The sequence below is a fragment of the Channa argus genome, chromosome 12 (genome assembly GCF_033026475.1).
Source record: "Channa argus isolate prfri chromosome 12, Channa argus male v1.0, whole genome shotgun sequence".
Lineage (NCBI taxonomy): Eukaryota > Metazoa > Chordata > Actinopteri > Anabantiformes > Channidae > Channa > Channa argus.
This window is the reverse complement of record NC_090208.1, coordinates 19,647,087-19,667,589: the sequence shown is the minus strand read 5'-3', so window position 1 is coordinate 19,667,589 and position 20,503 is coordinate 19,647,087. Positions and strand designations below refer to the sequence as shown.

Here is a 20,503-nt window from a genome sequence, read left to right as displayed (position 1 = left end):
TTATCATTATAGTCTGGAATCGTAAGTGTATCACTATTTATGCACCAATTTAGAATCAAACAATCACCTTTCAATGAAACAGAAAAGAAGAAAGAAAACATTATTTTTTTCATCATTACAGCAAAAATATAATCAGAAAAATCATTATCTGTGATATCTCCCACACAGTACAGTCTTGTTATGGTTCTGTTTTTAAGGACCATTCTATTATATATATTAATTATAATGTTTTACTCTGTACTTACTGTATGTAATTCAAGATTGAAGCTAATTTTTTGTTTTTGTCTTACCTGTCGCTTTACTTTAGGGAGTTGTGTTGGAACACTGTAATTTCCCCTTAACAGCACCAAAATTCTCACAAAGTAAGTTATATTCACAAAGATAGATCAACTTTGGCAGTTTTGGATCAGCCTGCAGACATTTTCAGGTTTACAGGCCAAGATACACACACAAATACAAACATACATAGAAACATAGTGGTAATAAAGAAGCACACACAAGCACACACACACATACACACACAGGGTGAGTGGTAATGAAGTACTGTATGCTGTGTTCAGGTGCAATCAGAATGACAAAGTAGCATAATAAAAATAAAAGCAGCGGATGAGGAAGTACATGACAACACATTAATACAGAAACCAAAACATGTGTTTGTGTGGGATTGATTGAGAGTGTGTGAGTGTGAGTGTGTGTGTGTGTGTGTGTGTGTGTGTGTGTGTGTGTGTGTGTGTGTGTGTGTGTGTGTGTGTGTGTGTGCGCGCGCGCACATGCAGGGAGTGTTTGTAGGTTAGCAGACTGTAAGCTCAGTGACTAGCTCAGTGGCCTTGGTCTTGACCTCAACGTCTGCATTCCAACAGAATGAAGCAAAGAAATGAAAAAGGGGTAAGAGGGAAAGAACATAAAATGAGCGCCTAAAAGTTAAACTAGGAGTAAAAAAAAAAAAGTGAAGCAGGGGAAGAAAACTTAAATGGAGTGAAATCTATTTTTTGTTTTCCTTATAATCATCAAAAAAATGTATTTAATTTCTATTATTTCATATGCTTTACCTACAGTTCATTGCCGCAGTTTTGAAGGTGAGAAACACAAGTTTATGTTCTGTAACATTTATGTTCACTATCACAACAAAACAAACCTTTAAAAATTCCTCTAGAAATTCTGCCCTTCTGTACAAATTATGCAGCAGAAGGACGAAAAGAAAGTTCATGAAGGTCCTGATCATCCACCTTCAGGTGATTTACAATAAACATCAGACTTTTCATTTCAACCCTGCATTTTTAATTACCTCATTAATCACACATACACAAATGTATACACCAATCACAGGAAAATATACACATAATCAGACACACGTACATAATTGTGTAATTGTGCTTAATGTTTAGCTTCAAGTATACAATTATACTGTGTTTACATGGCTCTGATAACACACGTGACTGTTTCCCTGTTATTTGGCGATCGGTGTCATTCACAGTGAACATATTATTCACCTTTTCCCACAAATGGGTGCACTTGCATGATTTACAACTTTTGACTAGAATTCAGTGACTTGCATCTTGTTCTTTTAATTCACTTGTTGAACTCAGCCATTGACTTTTGTGAACATTTGAGCATGTATAATGATCTTAAAACTGTGATTAAATATATTAATATTCAAATGCAATAATGATTAAACTAAATTTTGCTGGTTGTGGAATATACCTCACTAATTTAAGATAAGTACATCCATGAAATGTAACTTTGTCTGCAAGTCCAACTATAACGAAACAATAACTGATTATTAGACACATATTTAGCATTCATGACTCACTAATCAAGACATTTTAGTGACATACTTTAATATAATTTCGTCTGTTTGTTCTCCAGGCAGCAGCTCAACTTGCTGCCACAGTAATAACTGGTCTCCCGCTCAAAGATCCATAAAAATCATCTTATATAAGAAACCAGACAGCAGCAGAAAGATCCCATTGTAGTTGTACAGTAAGCGAACCACACACCTATGGCTGGCCAGACATCCTTTAATATGATGCTGGCCTCTGATGCACGCATGCGCATACACACACAGACACACAAACAGGCTGAGATGGAGCATGAAATTGGCCTAATGCTATTTACATGTCCTGTACACGGACTGGCTGGCCAGTCGGCCTGCCGACGCACACGTACGCACGCACACACACACACACACACACACACACACAGGTAGGTCTGTCTGACAATAATGGTGTTGTCTCATGAGTTCAATGCAGACAACTGGAAACAATTAGCCTAAAGCAAATTGGAGGGAGGGAGAAAGAGAAATTAAGTCAGGAGAAGAAAGGAGAAAAATGTGAGGAAAGAAAGGAAAGCAAAGGTGAGCATGGGTGAGGAAATGTGAGGAAAAAGTAACCAAAAGAAAAGAAAGGTCAGAAGGTCGAGGAAATACTTGCAAAAGTAATGAAGGGAAGAAGTTACGAAAGGGAAAGGAAACAATGAAAGAGAAGGTAAAGGTGTGCACTAGAGAGGAAATGTGAGGGAGGCCGAAGAAAAGAAAAAAAGGTGAGCAAGACAGACAAGGTAAGTTGAGATATGGTAAGTGAAGGAAATAAAGGTGAGGAAACAGAAGAAAAGATAAGTAAGGAGAGAAAATTTGAGGAAAGGAGAGACAGTGAGAATAGGAAAGTGAGAGGAAAAGAAAGGAAATGTGAGCACTGAAGAGGAGAAAGGTTGAGTACAGGAAAGAACAATAATTGTGCAGTTATAAAGCAATCCATATTATAACAAATACAAAATGCCAAGTGCTGGGTACCGCTACAAAAAACTGAATTTTGGTTCCGCTCATCAGTTTCAAACAAAGGCTACATATCTATGTAGCTACAGTGTCGCTTATTTTGATATGGAAAAAAAGAGCAAAACAAAGAATTATTTTTCCATCAAAACAACAATTAGCTATAACAAAGTTTAATCGGCATAATTAAATTTAATTTTCAATTAATTTATAAGGATGACACAGACTTTTGTTTGTGTGGTTTTAATTTTTACGATAGCTTTTTTATATACGCTTGACCATTTTTGTTACTTCTAATGATGAAAGAACAGTTTTAGTAGCTGAATGTACATTATTATGGGTTTAGGATTAAGTTTGCATCCTACAAGCAGTTTCAATGTACAGTTAAGGGGATGCAAACCTAACCTTAAACCAAACATAATGGTGTTGGAATTTATAAGTGGAATCAAACTCTTAATAAAGTTCAAGCTATAACCGCACTTAGCACAGATGGCTGCCCAACCTGAACATGGTTGTGTTTTTCCTCCCCCGTGTAGTATGGTGCATGCACAGGAGGGGAATTTTTGGGTTTTTCTCTATAATTCTGTAAGGTCTTGACCATATTAAGTAAAGTTCCTTGATTATCTTTTTTTATTGTGAATTGGCATGATATAAAAAATTAGCTGAAATTAATTGAAAAGGAAGAGAGAGAAATTTAAGTGAAGGACAGATGAGGAAAGGAAAGGAGAGGGACAGAAAAGACAAGGAAAGAAGGAAAGAAAAGAGTGTAAATCCAAGTATAGCATGCACCACCACCTTCTTACCCTATATTACTGAATTCTCCCCAACCTCCATATCTCCACCCCTCCCTCAATCTCTCAATGTAGTTAACAAGAGACGTTAATCAAACAGCTCATTAAAACCTACTCAGCTCCTAACGGCTGAACAAACAGGCAAGAGAGAAGAGCGCAGACGAGGTGGAGGGAAAGAGGTAAGGGGAAAGAATTGGGACGAGACTGGTGAGGTCTGGAAAAGAGTCAGATGAGATGAAGGGGTTTGTGAATAATAAATAAAGTGGAATGAAAAGGGGGAAGAGGAGGAAAAAAAAGGAGGATTAAAGAATGCAATGCAGACAGATGAAAATAACAGTGAAATATAGTAATTAATGTATTATTCCCTCTGCTATTTCAGGATTTAAGTATTCAATATTTAAATTTGTTTAAAGAAATTTAAAAATGGGAAATGTTTGAATCGATCTGTCTATTTTAATCAAATGTTATCTGAAATGATAGTCTTACACAGTCCTTTTAGCCATTTTAGATCCTTGTTTTGGTCTCACTGCATATTGGCTAATGAAATATTGAGCATTTGGCAACTAAAAAGGGATTTCTGAGATGATATGGGACTAATCCATTGGTAAAACATGACCCAAAGCAGAGACACACGAAACCAATGTCAAAAGAATTAGTGTTGAAGAACTTCAACTGTTATGCTGCCTCACTGTGCATTTCCCTGGGCCAAAATGAATCATGATGATTATTTAGTCTTCGTTTTTTTCATTCCAGATGGCATCAGAGTGGTCTCCCTCTCTCTGACAATGTCCGCTTCTGACTCAACATACTGATTAGGCTGAAATGCTGACAAGACAGGTCTGTCTAGTGCCACTGTGCAGGAAATACTACAAAAGCTACGGCAAAAGACCCTCACAGATGGAAAGAAAGATTCAATTCCAAGTGAGCACTACTGTTGCTTTGTCTTCTGGCTGTGTCAATAGGCAACTGTCTCTCATCGTTCAACCAGAAAAAGACGAATGCATCTTTAAATGGCTCTGAGAACATACTCCTTCAGCTCTATTACCAAAAAGGCTGAACCTGTGATCCAAACTTAGCCAAAGTTAGAAATATTGGTTATTTTCATTAACAATTAGTTTAGATTAATTGGATACATTTTTATCTAGCATTTGAGTTTTAGGCAAGTAGTGTATAGTGGGCTATTAGGGCTTGCCACTGTGGCACTGTAAAAGATACTACAATGATGAATGAAAACTAGGTTCCAATGCAGCCATCTTCATACAATAAAAAAGAGGGATGTGGATGTATCTACTGCAATATTCAAACATGTATTTCTAGAATAAACTCATTTGTCTGTCTGTGGTTGCATACACTACTCCAGCAGTCCTGTTAAGTTAGCTGTACGAGCGACCACAACTGACAATGACAAGTTATTTACAAATGATTTAGTAAAATTACCAAGGCAGAGAAGGTAATATATACCATCAAAATTAACACAATGTTTCAGTTTAACATATTTACTTTTCTGAGCCTCTCTGAGATCATATTTGCAGTAAATTTAATCCCCAACTTAAAAAAAAAAAAAAGTTGGCAAATTTGTTAGGACAAACAGAACCTCGTGTGTGAAAGTGCAGTAACAAACTGATGTGTATTTCCAACAAAGTGTGCGCCTCCTAGCTTGTTTTGAAGTACACCCAGTTGAATACATATTTTGACTCATAGTTGTAAGTAGGTTGAATCAGAAACACAACTGCACTGTAATTCATTGCTTCACAATGCCACAACGCCACTGATTCACAACTCCTGGAAGAGATTTGACACGGTGAACAATATGCTCTCTGTCCATCCAGAAACCTGTCAGTCAAATGAACAACCAGTCAGGGCAGCCAAAAGTCAAGAGGTGGGATCACAGCAAAAAATGTGATACTGATGTGCAACACCCTCGAGCTCACTGTTCCTTAGACCAAATCTGTGACAGAGAATATGAGAATGACTGAGTATTCAGGGGTGAATCTGAAGGGTTGCAGATGCTTATTCTGATTCATGACCTGGAAAATGGCTAAAATGGGAATCTACTTATGTGTTTGGGGATTTAAACTCACATAGCCAACCTTCAATTCGCTGTAAAGGGAGAAGCTTCAGATTTAGTCCTGTGGAACAATCGCAAATTTCTGTGTTATGGCAGGTATTTGTTCATGTCACTCATAAACCACCACAAAAATGAGGCCTGGACCATGGTTTTGGGGACCTTTTTGAGTGTTTTCTTATTGCATCTAACCTTGACACACACAAAGAGCCAGTGCAAGCAGCTTCACTTCAAGGATCTAAAACTGCATTTAATTTGACAGAAACCAGGGTTGGGAGAAATACTAAATACATTATTTTCTTACCTGATTAAATTATAGACCGTCAATAAATGTATTAACTATGTAGACAAAATCTTCTCTGCTTTGATCGAGACTGAATGGCTACATGATCTAAGTCTTAAATGTCCACTATTTTGCTGTATAAATAATCTGTCAGAGTAGAGCGGCCATCCAAATGGTATTGTCATCTGCCAAAGTTGCTGGTTTATTTGCTTAAATGCATATAACATTTGGTAGCACTGACAAGTGGCTTGTTATGATTTCCCCCTCTGGTTGAAACAGAAATTTGTGCAAGAACTAAAATTCAGGAAAACGTGCATCACTACCTTTTCATATCACATGCTGGTTGGTTAGGTCGTGGGATTTAGGGTCAAAATTGAAGCATTAACAAGGTCAGTCAGGAGTTGGTAAACATCATTCTGTTACCACAACAACCCATGTACTCACCGGTAAGGTTGCATGCTCTACTGCCGTTCCCTAAGGCAAGAAACATAAAGCTGCAAATTTAGCAAATGGCAAAACATTGAAACTTGTGTTTTATTATTGGAAGGCATTAAAGTTTAAAGGAAACTGAAGAAGTGTACTGGCACATGGAAATAAAGATGCTCAATCAAGCTGCTGTAAGAACACTGGCAGCTTATTCCATCTCAGTATTTATTGCACACAGGCGTTTGAGACGATGCTAATCTGACTTTATCTGGCACTTTGTTGTGAAGGGAATTCCTTGATGCTCAGAGGAGGAGTTGCTGCCAAACCTTCTCAGTGCACAGCAGAAAACTGATCAAGCAGCTTAAAAGCCATAAAATTGCAGGACTATGGGTCCAAAAGTTCCTTTATAATTTTCACATGATTATTTTTACTCCTGAGGCATTTTCATAACTCCCCTGATCCATTTTTGAATTTGAGCTCAATTTAATTATAGGTATTTAGCTACGTGGCAACAAACTCAGAGTTGTATTATTAGCTCTTGGATAGGGCAACGTCTCCAGTGAGAACTGGGCCGACGAACTGATCTATGTACCTTTTTGTGTAGTTGCTGAAGAAATGTGACCCTGCTGAGTTTTCTCAGAACAAGTCTGCTTCCAACTAGTTAAATTCAGAGCTGTTAAAACAACCACTTAAGTTCCAACTAACACATACAGAGTCTACTAGAATGTTGCAAGAGTGTTGCTGTGTCACGGTGAGCCCACACTCCATTAATATCAGTGACCGATCAGTGTCTGTCTGGTGGTGGTCTTCATTGCACACAATGTTTAAAGGACAAGTTAGGCAATCGCTTATTCCTTGATTATTGACCTGCCTTCAAATTCAAATCTTGTTGGACCTCAACTACTTCGGACTGTGCTGTCCCCAAACTGTCCACTGTTCTTACATAACAACAGTTAAATAAAAACACCTTTATTTTTTCTGACACATTTTCTTCTTGTTTACCTTAAACTGAAAACTGTTTGAGTGCCATTTTACAAATAAATGTCTAATTTATCTCTATTTTTGAAGCCATATTTGTAACAGTATAACTAGAAAGAGTAAGCCAATTTCTTAACAGTCATGTAAATACAATATCTGGTTTCTGTAATTACTGTAGGGGATTTGGGAAACCTGATTTCTTTACCATGTGAATACAAAACCAGATTTCTCACTCTACAAAAGTGGATGTACAAAAGGCTGAAAACAGGAAAGGTAGGAGAGTGAACCGAGGAATGAGAGAATGATGGTACAAAGTCAGATTAAACTATGACTAAAAGTGAAAGTAACACGAGGTGGCCTGTAGAACAGATTCCTACACTGAAAAAAATATGGACAGGGCTCTGTATGGGCACTTTGACCATTCTGCAGCTATGCAGTTCAACGCAGCAACATGCTATACCCAGTGTCTTCTGACACCTGTCAGTCATGGCCAGCATTACATTTTTCCCATGCTGAGCACCCACCAGGTAGGCTTACTCTTGTAGCTGATTGCCATAGTTGGTCACTATATCTTGTCCAGGTTATTCTCTTTATACAAGCAGGACCTGCAGAACACCTTGTCTGAGGAAACAGTCCCATCCACATATGCACGTCAGCTCAGGTTGCTTATGTAATACAAAGTGACACAAACTTAACTGATTTTATATTAATCGTCTGTCCACATAACCTGTTGTGGTCAGTCAACTTCATTTGGGACATCACTAATCGAAAGAGCAAAAATGTGCAATGAATGATGAAGATACAAAGCCATGAAAATCAAAAGACAGTGTGTTGATTCTACTTCAATCTGTCCTTGTAAGTGAGCTACAGTGACAGTAGCTACCATCTGTCAGTCCTGTTAAGATATACAGTGTAGGTGAAAAACCATCGCCATTAATTCACATATAATTTGTAGTGAAAAACGAACAACAAATAACGTACGGTAAAAATCTACTTTCAGTCTGAACACAACACAGAATAAATTTTAATATCCATCATAATACATAATACACCTGTTGCTCCCAATTATTATTTTTATGGGGTCTAATTATCCTGATAATTTTGTTGTAGCAGGATTAAGAAGTACTATGAACTTATCAGTGACAATAATGTGAATAACAATAATGGCTTTAGTGCTAGCAGTAAAAGCAATTTTTAAAACTTTCTACTAAAATCCTCTGCCAGGTCTACTCCCCTCCACAGTATCTAATTAATTTCAGAGTGACTCTACTCTTTTATAATACATCACCTCTGTTTCTTTGGGTCATACCACCCAGCATTTTAGATCCACAGCATCTGATCTACTTAGGAGGCCCCACACTATTTAATAGATTGAGTTAAAGTGTGTGTGACGGGGTCATGTCCGGGACTCATGAGGGTGAATGAAAAGCTTCTTAAAGTGCTGGAGAACACTTCCAGCACAGCGCACCGTGTGTGGCCTTCTGGCCTTGTGACCTGCTTAGACCAAAATCTGCGTATGCAATCGCCTTAAAGCTAACCCATGTGTGAGTGTGTGTCTTGCAGACAAACAAACACAAACCTTGAATAATAATATAAAACCTTGAATAATAATATGAAAAAAATAAAATGTGCATTTTAGATTCTAGATCAAACTCACTGTTTAAATAGTCACTTTAAAATGACCACTTACAGTGGAAAAAAAAAACATCCTGTCAACCTGCTCTATTTGAGGCTTAATGTGAAGTGAATTAAATCTTGGATAAATTCTATAATTCTCCTGCCGATGCTTAAATCAAAACACCTGACCTTTACTGTAATTACAATTGGGCAGTAGACTTAATAGCCTGAGCCATGTATAATCTGGTGAGGCTGACCTGACCAGCTCACCATTGATTGAGCTTAACCGGCCCCTTGTTAGCGATCTAACCTGTAACAATCCGATACAAACTAAAGCAGATTGTTCTGCACTGTGAGGTCTCATGCTAACATGCCGAGTGAGTTTATATAACACATTATCAATGCGCAGTATGTAGTTATATCTAAACATAGTGGACACCAAAACAGATAAACACATACACTCAGCTGGTCGTATATTTAGGGTGAATACACCCATGAATTTTATATAAATAAAACGGATTCACGTTCAAAGCCTGAATAAATAAATATTCTAGTTATCCTTACATGCAATGGATCTCTCTCTCTCTCTAGATCGATCTCTATCTCCATCTATCTATAGATCGATCTCTATCTCCATCTATCTATAGATCGATCTCTATCTCCATCTATCTATAGATCTCTCTATCTCTCTATCTATCTCTCTCTATCTCTCTATCTATCTCTCTCTATCTATCTCTCTCTATCTCTCTATCTCTCTATCTATATATATAGATATATAGATATATCTATATATCTATATATATATAGATATATAGATATATAGATCTATATATATATAGATATATAGATATATAGATCTATATATATATAGATATATAGATATATAGATCTATATATATATAGATATATAGATCTATATATATATATAGATATCTATCTATATATATATAGATATCTATATATATAGATAGATAGATAGATCTATATATATATATAGATATCTATATCTATATATCTATATATATATCTATATATAGATAGATAGATAGATAGATAGATAGATAGATATATATATAGATATAGATATATAGATAGATATAGATCTATATCTATATCTATCTATCTATCTATCTATCTATCTATCTATATATATAGATAGATATAGATATAGATCTATATCTAATCTATATATATATATATATATATATATATATATATATATATATATATATATATATATATATATATATATATATATATATATATATATATATATATATATATATAGATAGATATAGATATATATATATATATATAGATATATAGATATATAGATATATATATATATACACACTCGCCTTAGATTTTGTCTGTTCAAGTTCAACTATATTTTGAGTAGGTATAAACATATATAAAAAAATTTTAAGCATCCTATTGCTGTCCCACATTCACTAAAAAAGTTAATTTAAGTAAATTAAAGTTCATTTCAGATGTGTATATTTTATTGTTGGGTATAAAAAAAAATTAAATCTCTGTATTGTCAATGACGAGAACTTTTTTGGCCATGTAATAATATTAATAATATTATGGGCTTTTTATCAAGTGTGTTTCTGCCGATTTTCTGTGTGTGTGTGTGTGTGTGTGTGTGTGTGTGTGTGTTTACTAACAGGAAGGTTGGTGAAGACAGCAAAGGTGCTTTTTAGAAAAGCAATCAGGTCAATGAGATAGTCGCTGGCCATCAGAGTCCCAGCACCTGGCACAGAGGCCTGCCAGTCATAATCAGCCAGCTGCAGGAATTGGTCAATCTTGGCATTCAGGCTGGTATAGATTTGAGCCTCAGCCGCATGACGCGCATCCTGCCAATGGTAGAGAAAAGACAGAGGACTTTTACTTTGTTTTAAAAGAAAGAATAAGGACATGAAACTAAGGAATAGAGAGACACCTAAAAATGTTTTGAGGAAGCTGAAGGTAAAGTGGAAGAAGGAAATGAAAGAAAAAAAGTCGAAACAACAAAGACATAAAAATATATGTGAAAAAGATGTGTGTGCAAGTTTACCTTAAAAGTGGATGTCCCGTAAAGCTTAGCTGCATTTACTGTATCAGGAGGAACATTGGTGATGTTAGATATGAACTCCTCCAGAAAGTGGCAGCTCTGCTCCAGGTGGGTGGTGTTAATGATTACCTGCACCAGCTTGATGCAAAAAAACAAAGAGAGGAAACAAAAATGGTACTGGGTGTTTTTGGGAATGTTCCATATAAACATTTGCGTGTAATGAAAGCGTTGTTATGTCTTATAGTCACAAAATCATAGTGACTGTCTGTGCCAGCTAATATCGTTTCTATATGTTTTTTAATTTTTTTCCATTATCCCATTATTATGACTTTTATTGATGCATTTATTGAATTAATTCCATCTTGTTTTGGTTTGATAATGTGTTTAAAAAAACTGCACACAATCATTTCTTAAACCTTTTTAAAGTCACTGCAAGACAGCCAGAAGACATAACAGCAAATATGTTTACTTTCCACTCATATCCTACAATAGTCATGTTGTTATTCTTTGCACCATAAACCTCTGTTTGGTCATTAGCACAGTTTCCATTAATTTAACATGTTAAATAAAGTATACAGACACGCTGAATGTTCCCAGACACTCCACCTTATCATTACATCCTGTTCCTGGAAATTAGTGACTGTTTGGTCTCCAAGCTGGTCATAGTGTGAAAACAAAGCACACGGAAGGTGGAAAATAAAAATCACTACTTGGTGTCACAGTTCACCATTCTGCGCAGTTATGACAACAACAATAACAACAGGTTGAAAGGAGGAAATGTGTTGGAAATGTGTTGGAAATACTGATAATGGCCATTCTGAGCAACGTTAACTCTAGGAATCAAGATTTTTCTTTTTTTTAAACACATCATACACACACACAAACACAGTACCTCTACGAGTCCAACATTCTTCTTCTTAATTGTGTACTGCAGACAGTGGCTGAGGGTTCTGGTCAACAACAGATTTGTCGATTTGCGGATCATATCGTCTACCTCGGTGGAACTGAAGAGACATATACACATGCACAGAATGGCAGAGAATTAGTGACTTTGCAGATGCGGGTTCTTCCATTCCTTTTGGAGCGACTACTCAGAAAGCCAGTAAAAACAGGGTGAATGAACAAAGTAAATTTCTCTGTCTGCAGATCTCGCCATTTGGAAAAAAGTCTAAATGTCAGCCAATTTAAATGAGCATATTACCATGTTATGTGTAGTCAGGCTCATAAGAAGTCTAACATTGATTTAAATCACTTAATAAGACCTGAGTTTGAAAATAATTTCCCAAACAATGAAGAACATGTGATTTAGGAGCCAATCTATTTGGTATCACTAAAACAACGGATGTCTGGAACAGTAGATGAACAAACCATCCTGATACTAGCCATGCATTTTTATTTTCATCTTTTTAAGTACCATCAAAGAGGTAGTCTTAAAATTACCACCTCTATACAGCCAACAAGGCCTAAAAATAGAGAGAGGGCTCTTAACTCCAAAATGGGCTCAAATCTCCTGTTAAAATATTGTTTGATGGCAGCTAATCCGACCCACTTAGAACATTTCAGACATACTATTGATTTTGTTAGGTTTGAAATGTGGTTAATGTTTAGTGAAAAAACCCAGCACAATTTAGTGTGTCTAGCAAGGTTTTTCATGGCCAAGTATATCCTTGGCGAAGTGTCACCTCCTGGTTAAGAACCGGTTCCTGGAAGCGTCTAACTGTTTAAAAAAAAAAAGCTGATGTCTATGTGGGTGCAGATGCTTTTGACAGCGGCAAGAGGCTGAATACACAGAGGGATGAATACTGGCACACACGTGACATGAAAATCACAGGATGAAGGTCAGGACATATTTAAAGAAAAAGCACATAAAGTAAGGAGGTGGCAAATAGACAAAATTCTAAAGCTCAGATGAGGTCAAACATGCATAACACAGACACAGATAATCAGCCGGAAAAAAAAGCAATCACTTTCACCCCCTGCAAGATGATGAAGAATCTGCATGTGTGTGTTTTATTCTAGAGCCCTGTGGGTAACAAACACATTCCAGCCAAATCAGTAAATTGTCTGTGCCTGGAATTCAACCTAAGTACACACACACACACACACACACACACACGTAGACACACACGTGTGTGCATTCCTAACGCACTTTGTTTCCAAAAAAGCAAAGGAATCCTAAAAACGTTCCGACAATTCAGAGCAGGGGGGGAAAAAATAATCCTGGAACAGAAGAAGTGCTGAATGGACAAAAATGCTGTGTGTGTGTGTGTGTCTCTGTGTGTGCGCTATGTGTGGAGACAGTGGCAAAAACTCAATGTACGCTAGTGAATTCTGCAAGTGCACACACATTTACAAATACAGACACACCACAGAATATGGATTGAATTTCATTATATTTATGTTGCAATCAGTCACAATAAACACACAGTGGTTGACACTGTCAAAAGGAAGCCAAATATTTTTAACACAGGCATGTTTACAGCAATGTGAGGAATGAATGGAGACATGCAAAGGCATTTCCTAAAAATACACAAAGAACAATAACAACAAAAAAAATTATATAGACAGCAGTGAAAACAGTGAGGGGTTGAAGTGCACGTAGCCAGGCAAGGATACTACGCTCTCCCTCCCAACCCAAGCAATTAGTCCATGCTTTGTTGAGATATACATTAGAAACACAAAAACAAAACAGATGGGTCATTGAACATCCAGTCATTTATAACAAGTAGAATGGTAAATCAGCCAAAAATGCTATTTATGCTTTCACGTCATTTTGGCTTGATTTACACTAAGCACCCTAGCCAAAAAAGCATGCTGGTTAGCATGGTTGGCTGAATAATAATAATTTCAATTAAAAATACATAGTTGTATCATTCTTGTTTGACTGCCATGTGGTTGCTTTGTAGCAGGCATCATTTGGCTTTGATTTAATCAAGGTACACCGCGCATGGATATTAGAAACTTCAGTGTGCTCTCTGCACTGTACTTTATCATCACATCGATGTGAGCAGGATACTGGCGCTGCCTACCAGGACCGTGGATGGGAGAACGTGAACAGGATGGACGTGTTTTAGGAGTTCACAATAAAGTCAAATTAACTAGTAATCTTATAACTTAACCACTCATTAAAACATTAACACAAAAATGCAAAAATAATTGTTGCCATATATTCAATGTTGAAGCATAGTGAAAATCCCATTTTTATTTTGGAGAATTGGAGAATGATAAGGCAATAGCTGTGACCTATACAGAAGCCAAGACAGTCTCTTGGAGTTTGACTAATTATCTTGTTATTGCGAGAAAACAAGTTTTATTATATTGAGATAATAATCCTGTTTTCATGATATAACAGAATAAAGTACAAAATCAGTACAAGCATACTTGGATTAATGTATTATATTTTGGTGGCTAAGTTCAAGGTCTCTGTGATTCATGTCTGTTCAATTCGCCTCAACACAAAATTTCAGGAACACCTAGATATGTGAAACAGAACCAGTGCTAAATACACACAAGGACTATGGCATGAGCTTGACAGGGGCTGCTGGAAATGTGAGTGTTTGTGATCAAGGACTCCACTCATGACCAAGACCGACATAAGCAACTTGATTTTGAACTACTTAATTGTCTTTGCTTGAGTGGAAATCTTGGCCACTTTCACCCACATTACCCTTCATTTTCTTTTCAGTTATTACCTTGAACAAGCTGGCTGACCATGCATGCTGTTTTTCAGCAACACCCTGCTTCATATTTGCAGCTCAGCACAAGCACGGTCACGCACACACACACACACACAGACTTCTATTGCAAGACCAAAGCTTTGGTCTTAAGTTTGTGACTAGTGGGCATCTGTGTGGCAGCTCCACATGTCCCAGCTAGTCAAAAAGTTACCATAAATTAAAAAAAACAAAAAACAAATCAAACCTCTGGCTACGAGCCCCATTATCTTGGCTCCAGGTTGCTGATTTATCCACAGTGTATTTTGCAAGCACCACCTCATCTACTGTATTTATCAATAAAGCACTGCCAAACCAACACACAGGTCTTTGTCAATTCTAAAATTATGTCCTTGCTTTTGGAGCAGTGATGGCCAAAAGAAGGGAAAAAAGACCACTACATCAGCATCACCACTCTGAAAATATGAAGTGTGGTACATGTTTACCAAGCTAAACATCTTATTTTAGTGTGTTAGGATAACATCTATTCATTTGTTTGGCTACAAACTAAAGCAAGGGCAAACTGATCTTTCGATCCGGTGATGATGATGATGATAAAAAAAAAAAAGGGTTGAAGTTGTCTCTAAAATTGTCACAATTTGTCCTGAGAAATACATAAATGTCTGAACCAATATTTAATCCAATTCTTCTTGTGGTTGTCAATCTCATCTTGTAATGGAGGAAAAGTTACAGCATAAGTTATTAGGATTTGTGATAAATCTACAAGAAATGCTGCAACAAGAAACTTTAAGGGAATGGATCAACATTAGCATCCCAAGCGGATGTGAAATGTAACAAGTAGAATAAAAATTGAAAAGCAGCAGAAAACTGCATACACACACACACACACACACACACACACACACACACACACACACCCCTTATACATCAAGCATACTCTATTTCCGCCAAATCAGAAATGCAAACAGAGGTCAAGGTCAGAGGTCAATGGGATCAATGACCACAATCCTGCCCTATCGTCCCATGTCCATCCGGACCTGTGTGTGCATTTGAAGTGGGCAGGAAGGCATGAGACCATGGTAACCAGATAGCAGTGTATGCACAAGCGCAGAAATCAAGCCAGGTCAAAAAGTGGTTTCATTACTCTGATTGAGAAGAGCAATTAGTGCTTTCTGGCCAGAGGAAGACCAAAGAAAAAATGTTAAAAGACAAAACATCAATTTGGGTGATCAAGATCAAAGTGGGTAGTGGAATCTTAATGTAGTGCATTTGCATCTTTACAGTAGGTCTGGTAAATTCAGACATAAAGTTCAAGTTTCCTGTGTGTGTGTTTGTGTGCCATGTATACATATCATGTTTCTATGTATGCTTTGGTGTAGAAGATTATGTCTAGCTAAGTCCTAGCTTTGTTCCAGCAGAAGCTGTTTCCTGATTGCTCGTCTCCTCTGAAGAAAAGTAGCTGCATTGTTTTAGTTAATTCTTCCATCAAGTAAAACTAACACCACACACACACACACACACACACACACCAACTCTGAAGGTCACTGTTTAACCTCTCCAAAACATGGAGCAGATGCTGGATTTGATTGCAGATTTTAGTGTGTGTTTGTGTCTGTATAGGCCAAATGTAGAAAAACAACCCTTGAACAAAAGAGGCCTCTGCATAATCGGGAATGAAACCTAGGGGGTGGCTCATAAGTTTGCATCTTTGTTGCAAAGTTCACTGACAGGAGGTAAAAAGAACTATGATAGCAGGTGTATTAATAGAGGCACATGATTATTTACATCGTAACCACGTCAAGCAGATTGAGTAAACAGTTAAAAGGACTTTTGTGCAAGTATGGGCAATAAAAAAAGAAATGGGCTGACAAAGTGGAAAGGGGGGAAAAAGCAAATAAGAAAGAATAAGTAGCATGGTTTTGGAATAAAAGGACACCTGAGATGTAGATCTTCTGAATATTTCAGACAAGCATAGATGAACTCTTTGATCTGGTTGTAGACTTTTGGCACAAACTCTGAGAAGGGAAGCTTCTTGGGGAAGGGAAGCTAGACAAAGAAGAGGAAAAAAACAGTGATTAAATAAGATTTGATTCGCATTTACATTTTCATAGTCTGTCAGAGGCAACCCCACATAGCTACATTTACTGCAACATTTCAAATAAAGAATGTTTTTGAAAAGATGGAACTTGAACTGATTTGGATTATTTTTGTCCTCTCTAATTCCTTGTTTGTAAATTTGAAGGTATTGTGATACTGTCATAATTTTTTCTCTTTCTACCTTTTCTAGTTCGGGATCTTGCAGGGGAAACTGGGAAGTATAGTGTCTGTACTCCTCCTCTGTTAAGACTGGAATCGGACTGTAGTTGTCTTGGTCCAACACCTGCCTGAGGAGGAAAAACATATATTTTTTTAATAATTACAGCAGAGGTTAACAGGAGTGACTAAGATGCCATCAGATCTCTAACAAAACACACACAAACACAGATGTATACACAATCATCCCATTGGGGGCCATTCTAATCTTTAAGGTTTTCTTACCACCCTACCCTCTTTCACCACCCCCACTTCTTGCTGGCACTCTAGAGTTTGGACGTTCCAACGTTCCATGGAGAGGCCGTGAACCAGAGAGCGTTCTCTCTCCAACAATACAACACAACATTCCTGTGGCTTCCCCTGTGTGTGTGTGTGTGTGTGTGTGTGTGTGTGTGTGTGTGTGTGTGTGTGTGTGTGGTTGAGAGAGAGCGAAAGGAGAGAGGGAGTGTGTGTTTGTTTGTCCGTCCATTCCCAGTGGTGTCATTAGACAAAAGCAAGGGCAAACAATGGCATTTAACCCCCCCACACACAGTCTGGTAAGGGCACTAGCCATTCTGGGCAGAAAATGTTCCGGACGTTTGCTTTAAAGCGCTTCCGCTCTCTGGATGGTCGTAAAACTTCAAAACCAAGACGAGGACATTTCCCACAAACCAATACTGGTGTGTGTTTGTTCGGAGGGGTGGGGTTATCACACAAACTTAACGTGTCCTAATGACCTTAGGACTAGAAAGGGGAAGGTCAGTTCAGTACTTAAGTCAGAAACATATCCTTAGCTGCCAAAAAACTGTAATAACACTCAATAATTTTCAGCCTTTTCCATGCTAACAGCAAAACGTTTGTCATCTTTTATCAGTACCTGAAGGTGATGTTCCATCTCTTCAGCAAAATTTCTCCATACTGCTCCCTCATCTCCAACAGCATGTCAAACAGCTGTGACACTGGGAAACCATAACCCTGGAGAAGAGAGGAAAGAAGAATTCAGCCATTCAGTAGCACCTCATCACTTCACATGAATGACTTTTGGGCATTGTACCATGCATTCATCACTTCCCTCACTCATCTCAGAATGGTTCTCCCATGTACGATTTCACCCACATCCCCTCTATCTTCCCTTCATCCCTCCATTCTCTCATCCATCACACTCAATCTATCCAGGTTAGTTCATATTTACAGTGGAAAGTAAATATATGGAGTGAAAAGTGACATCAAATGATGAACTTCTCTTACTCAAATGGTTGAATAAATGATGAAAAATAAAGAACAAAAACAAAGAACGTCTCTCTTTAGTTACTGGCAGCCATCCGTTTTTAAAACTACAAAAGACGCACTAAACACATGTCATGGGCCCATAGTGTTAAACAGCTTACTTGACCTGTGTAAAAATAAGTCACCAAAATGTAATGCAGTCCTTCATTTGTTTTATAAAATTACCACCCATACCTGCAGTGTATCAGCAAAAAGGACAATAAGATTCTTCAGATCCAGCACCAGGTCAGGGTCATCACAATATGACTGAAAAGACAAGAGTGTTTTAGAGCTTGTCGCTTGCTAGTTGATCTATCACAGCGGAGAATAATCCTGTTATTTATTTTTTTATTTTAACTAAGAATGCGATTAGGTCTTACGGAGTGTGTCCTCAAGGCAGCCACAATTTTGGACAGTGCCAGCTCCCAAAGCTCCTCAACATATGCTCTGTTGACTAAACCCTGTGTAGTGTGAAGAACGTGATCCTCCACAACAAAGAAGCTGGATGAAGGAAAGGGATAAAAGTACAGTGGCTGAGTCAAAACAATAATAACAAATAGCACAAAATACCAGGTCCTTCAAGGCTTATAAGTTAATGTACAATACTTAATTTGTATGAAAATCAATAGGATGTTTATGTACCAGATTCAAGTTTTCAAAGAACTGGATTCAACATACAGTGTGGCTGTGGGAAACCCAGAATTTGGGGGTTGTGTGCGTTTCTTTCCCACTCACACAGGCACACAATCCCAGGTCTGGTATTCCTATTTAAAGCCCATTACTGTTTCATTACCATTCAGTCAGTGCTTCATCTATTTTCTGAACTCCTTTTGATAACTTAGCCATGAGTCATAAGTCAACAGTAAATAATGTATATATTTTATATCTATTTATATTATTACGTTCATCAGTTTATTTTTATACACTGAGAATTGTTTTTTAGCTTATATGTGGAAAAATGGAAAACCACTGACTCCTTGCAGCATGTCAAATGTTAAGTTTTGTTGATATTTTCATTTTCATCTCATATCATCATAACTACTTTGAAGTCTTGATTAGACAAAATGTAATTTTAGGAGTTTCCATTAATCTCTGGAAATATGTGATGATTTTCTATTAATGGAAAGATTAAACAACTGAAAAGTGAATATAAAATAAAAATATTGCCATAAAAATGTTAAAATCATTATCAAAGAACCAAATGGGTTAATTAATTTTGACAGATCTCCATTTACATTTTGAAGCAAACTGCTGCTCAATTCCTCTGTGGTAAGAAACAGTAAGAATGCCCTGGGGAGCAGTCCATCTCCCTAGGGGAGCAGTAAGTGCCCTTGCACAATGTAGGTTGGGATTTGATCTGGGAGACTTCTGCATCCAAGGCTACTCATTGGGCCATCAAACCACACTTTAATCACAACACATTTACTTTACTTAAATGACAACACGCACAGAATCACGCACAGTCCCTGTACTGTGTCCTGGCAATGCTCAGTGGAGTAGTTTGACATGTTTTCAGTAGATGTAAACTGAAGTTAGTTTTGACAAATGTGGCCCATTGCTGAGATGCAATAAACTTTTAATTCCTGATATGATGAATGTACCATCTACTGAGATGTCACTTCTACTTGTAAATGATTTTTAATTTGGAGAATTGTGGTGATGTCTACGGGAAACTTGTCAGAAATAATTTCAACTATCTATGAAAAGGGATTTATAAATACTAAAAATGGAATAAATCCCCAAAGATTTGTAATTATATTGCATTTTATAGTAATAGTCCATTTAAATTATATAAAACAAAAATTAGAGTTTTTTATTGTCATTATTTAACCTACCTACTAGACCTCATTGGTAGGCAAAAGCCTTTCATTTGCTGATCATTTGATTTGAGTCTATATTTCCACACAAATATCTCACAGCCAAAACTTTTTGCTGAATCCATGAGCTGAAAAAATGCCTTTAATAAAAAAAGCCCTTATTACCCTATCCTATTAAGTGGCATTAAGCTTTCTGCAATGTATTTGTTCAAAGAAATGTTTATGCTTAATTTCACTCTTGTCAAAGGGTAGATGAAAAGATGGATTTCAATCTCATATCTGTCTCATTCAATAATGCAACCACAAGGCCAGTGTCTTCTTGTGCAACTCCCATGTTGGGATAAATGTGGATGGTTGTATCAGGAAGGGCATCCGACGTAAAACACATGCCAAAAACATGGAAATTATGACTTCCACACCGAATCTGACTTCCATATTGGATCGGTCGCAGCCAGGGTTAACAACGACTGCCAC

General features: G+C 37.1%; 1 protein-coding gene across 4 annotated transcripts in view; it reads right to left on the bottom strand.

Annotated features, from left to right (window-relative positions):
- exoc6b (exocyst complex component 6B) overlaps positions 1–20,503 on the bottom strand; it is an 84,602-nt gene that overhangs the window by 32,977 nt on the left and 31,122 nt on the right. For 3 of the 4 annotated variants that reach the window (XM_067524271.1, XM_067524273.1, XM_067524274.1), the window contains 9 exons: positions 18,593–18,713; positions 18,408–18,479; positions 17,824–17,921; positions 16,933–17,038; positions 16,591–16,700; positions 11,873–11,984; positions 10,984–11,118; positions 10,595–10,783; positions 6,351–6,380 (listed from right to left, as the gene is read on the bottom strand). In XM_067524271.1, the coding sequence (XP_067380372.1) occupies positions 6,351–6,380; positions 10,595–10,783; positions 10,984–11,118; positions 11,873–11,984; positions 16,591–16,700; positions 16,933–17,038; positions 17,824–17,921; positions 18,408–18,479; positions 18,593–18,713 (973 nt within the window). The remainder of the gene's footprint in view (positions 1–6,350; positions 6,381–10,594; positions 10,784–10,983; positions 11,119–11,872; positions 11,985–16,590; positions 16,701–16,932; positions 17,039–17,823; positions 17,922–18,407; positions 18,480–18,592; positions 18,714–20,503) is intronic. The other variant, XM_067524272.1, reaches the window with a different exon arrangement.